The 2,852-nt window shown below is 37.5% G+C and overlaps 1 protein-coding gene across 1 annotated transcript in view; it reads left to right on the top strand.

The window, feature by feature from the left end:
* Window positions 1-2,852, top strand: part of LOC118339039 (inactive dipeptidyl peptidase 10-like) — an 88,865-nt gene that overhangs the window by 67,266 nt on the left and 18,747 nt on the right. The window contains exons 12-14 of the mRNA XM_035676562.1: window positions 81-188; window positions 1,585-1,676; window positions 1,869-1,916. Of these exons, the coding sequence (XP_035532455.1) occupies window positions 81-188; window positions 1,585-1,676; window positions 1,869-1,916 (248 nt within the window). The remainder of the gene's footprint in view (window positions 1-80; window positions 189-1,584; window positions 1,677-1,868; window positions 1,917-2,852) is intronic.

The raw sequence follows: 2,852 nt of genomic DNA, 5'->3' as shown, positions 1-2,852 counted from the left end.
TTTAGACCCAGACTGGTGTGGATTGATTGATTTATTGGGTGATAAGTGCTGTAGAGTTGATGCATCCTTGCTTTCTGCAGAACCAAGAACCCGTTTTCTCCAAAGATGGCAGCAGATTCTTCCTGACTGTCCCAGTGAAACAAGGAGGGCGTGGAGAGTTTCACCACATCGCCATGTTCACTACACAGGTAAAGGTTTCTAAGTTTATACAGCGTATAGCCACAGTTTTCATACCCAAGGGATCTAGAAAATTCCTTTATTCTAACAGGATTGGTGCTGAGTGCCGCCACAACTTTAATAGAGCTGTTTAATGTGCAGCCAAGTGTATGCTCTCATATAGTTTAACCGAAAATGGAGGAAATTACTCACAGCAGCCCTTATTTGTCATGCTGTTGTCGAACCGTTAATTGAAGTCTTGCCATAATCAAGAAAGTTCTTGCAACTGATTTATGATACTTTCCTCCTCAGCAGTATAGGCACAAAATCCAATAAAAGGAGCATGTTCTCATTAACACAGATACTAAAACTTCTCCATCTGTATCAAAAGAAATACACAAGTTTCATGTTGGATTTTAGTTGAGTTATTTAAATGCAGGTTTTATGAGCCATTGATTGTTTTTCTGCCGTTTTTGTACCACAGAGGTTCCTCTGATTTTATTCCAATTAAGGGAGCAGTTTCCCCCTGATAAAAGCGAAAGTATTAGTTTTTGGATTAATACATCACTGGGTGAGCATGTATAGCTTATAATGAATTTGTCAGACCTGGTACATTTTTCTACAGTTAAAAGAAGCTGTATCAAGGAAATACTAATATACAAACAAGTTTTAATATTTAAATGATAATATTGTGTTTGTGAATGTCATCTAAAACGACCCATATGACTAGCAGAAATAATTGATTTCTGATCTGCCACCCGTGGTTATATGTTTAGGTTTGGTTAACTACTCAGTTAAGGTAAGGTAACGTCACCTCAAAGTGAAAAGAAGTCAAAAGACGTGGTGGGAACTGGGGTCCTCAAGGCCAAGATTTTCAAGATTTAAAGTAGCTCCACTGTATATAACTTTATTAACCAGGAGAAGTGCCTCGCTTAAATTAACAATGCCTTAAAAGGATTTCCTTTGTTCTGCGTATGTTTCTCCAAATCTCCAGTTGATTTGGTCCGACAGTGTCCCCATTGGCCACAACAACCTCTGAAATAACCTGGGCCAATTCACATTGCTTATGTCACACAAGATGTATGTATTTACTTAAACTGTTACTTAAGCTAATGCCTTGGTATGCGTTGGTGTGCTACCAGCCTGATAAAAATGCATTGTTTTATCATCAAACAACCTCGGGGGAGGAACCTGAATCTGGTTAAAATACAAAAGTGGAGGCAGGTATAAAGAGAGAGAGTTAGAGCAGCGAGGGGAGAGCATCTAAAGTAGCTTCCCCAATGCTCCTCACTCTCGGCAGTGCTGCAAGCAGTGTTAGACGACCGGTCTTGTGTTTAAGACTGTTCTCTTGTCATGTAGTGAGATCCTCCTGCGAGCTTACCAAGTTCAAACAAATAACCTATACTCTTCTTCTTTTGTTTGTCTCAGTTCAGAGCAGATCAAAATGAAGTCCGACATCTGACATCAGGAAACTGGGAGGTGACCAGGATCATTTCCTATGATGAGAACACTGACAACCTGTAAGTCTGACCAATTCTAGACATACTTTAAAAACCCCAACATAATGCATATGCTGTATTCTCTTAATTGATCAGCATCTGGTCTGTCCACTGGTGAGTCACATTTGAGACACTGAACTGAATATTGTACACAAAAGAGAGTGTGGTTGGCTAAGCATGTATGTGATATGTATGTATGTTTTCTCTTCACAGTTATTTTCTCAGCACGGAGGGTTCACCACGAAGGCGGCAACTTTTCAGGTTTGTTTTGCACTTGGTAATTATATAGCAACCCCTGCTGACAGCTATTGCGCTTACAGTGCTTCAAATGTGCTATCACAAAGTTATTTTAATTAAGATTGTCATAACAAAATCTTTTCAAGACACTTTTATTAATCTGATATTATTTTCTTTCTACTGTGCATATTAACGGATAACGCTGCTCTTTTGATGATCAACAATGAATTTCTCCTGCTAACAAATGTTGTCTGTGTATCCAGTGCATGTAATATATATAATATAATTCATTCTCCTGCAGACACTTCCAATGTTGCCACCTCTAAAAATATTAAAAATAGATCACACACAGTATTGTTGCACTTGGTGACATTGTAATAATCACAGCCAGGAATTTCAGAAATTATTCTGAAACAATTAGCCAAGTGAATTATCAGTCTATAGATAGTGACAGTATCAGTCAGACATCACTGAGCATGCTCGGGAACTTTGTTTCTAGTTTACACTGCTTAAGGGCTGCAGCTAATTATCATTTTCCGCAGTCATCAGCTAATAATGTTCTTGATTGTTGGTTAATTGCTGTGTCTATACAATGTCAGAAAACAGTGAAAAAGCCGCAAATATGAAATCGTCAGATTGGATAAACTGGAATCAGGGGATGTAAAAAAAATATTTTTAACAATTAATTGAATACATTTTTTTTATGTTAGTTGACTAATTGATTAACCAACTAATTGTTGCAGCTCAGAGAGATAAACTAAAATCACTGATATTATTGTTNNTGTGTGTGTGTGTGTGTTAACTAAAGGATATAGAACAAGAGTGAAGGAGACCAGGAAGAAACATCTGTAGGAAGAGTTTGACCTCGATGTTAACTCGTGTTAAAGTGTCACACTGCTGTCGTAGCTCGTAGTCCAATGTATGTTTTACTATTAATAGTAATAATAATAATCTTTATTT

This window comes from Morone saxatilis, unplaced genomic scaffold (genome assembly GCF_004916995.1).
Source record: "Morone saxatilis isolate NCDOM2014 unplaced genomic scaffold, NCSU_SB_2.0 Contig5, whole genome shotgun sequence".
Classification (NCBI taxonomy): Eukaryota; Metazoa; Chordata; class Actinopteri; family Moronidae; genus Morone; species Morone saxatilis.
Note: the sequence above shows the minus strand (reverse complement) of the source record. Positions and strands in the feature narration are given on the sequence as shown.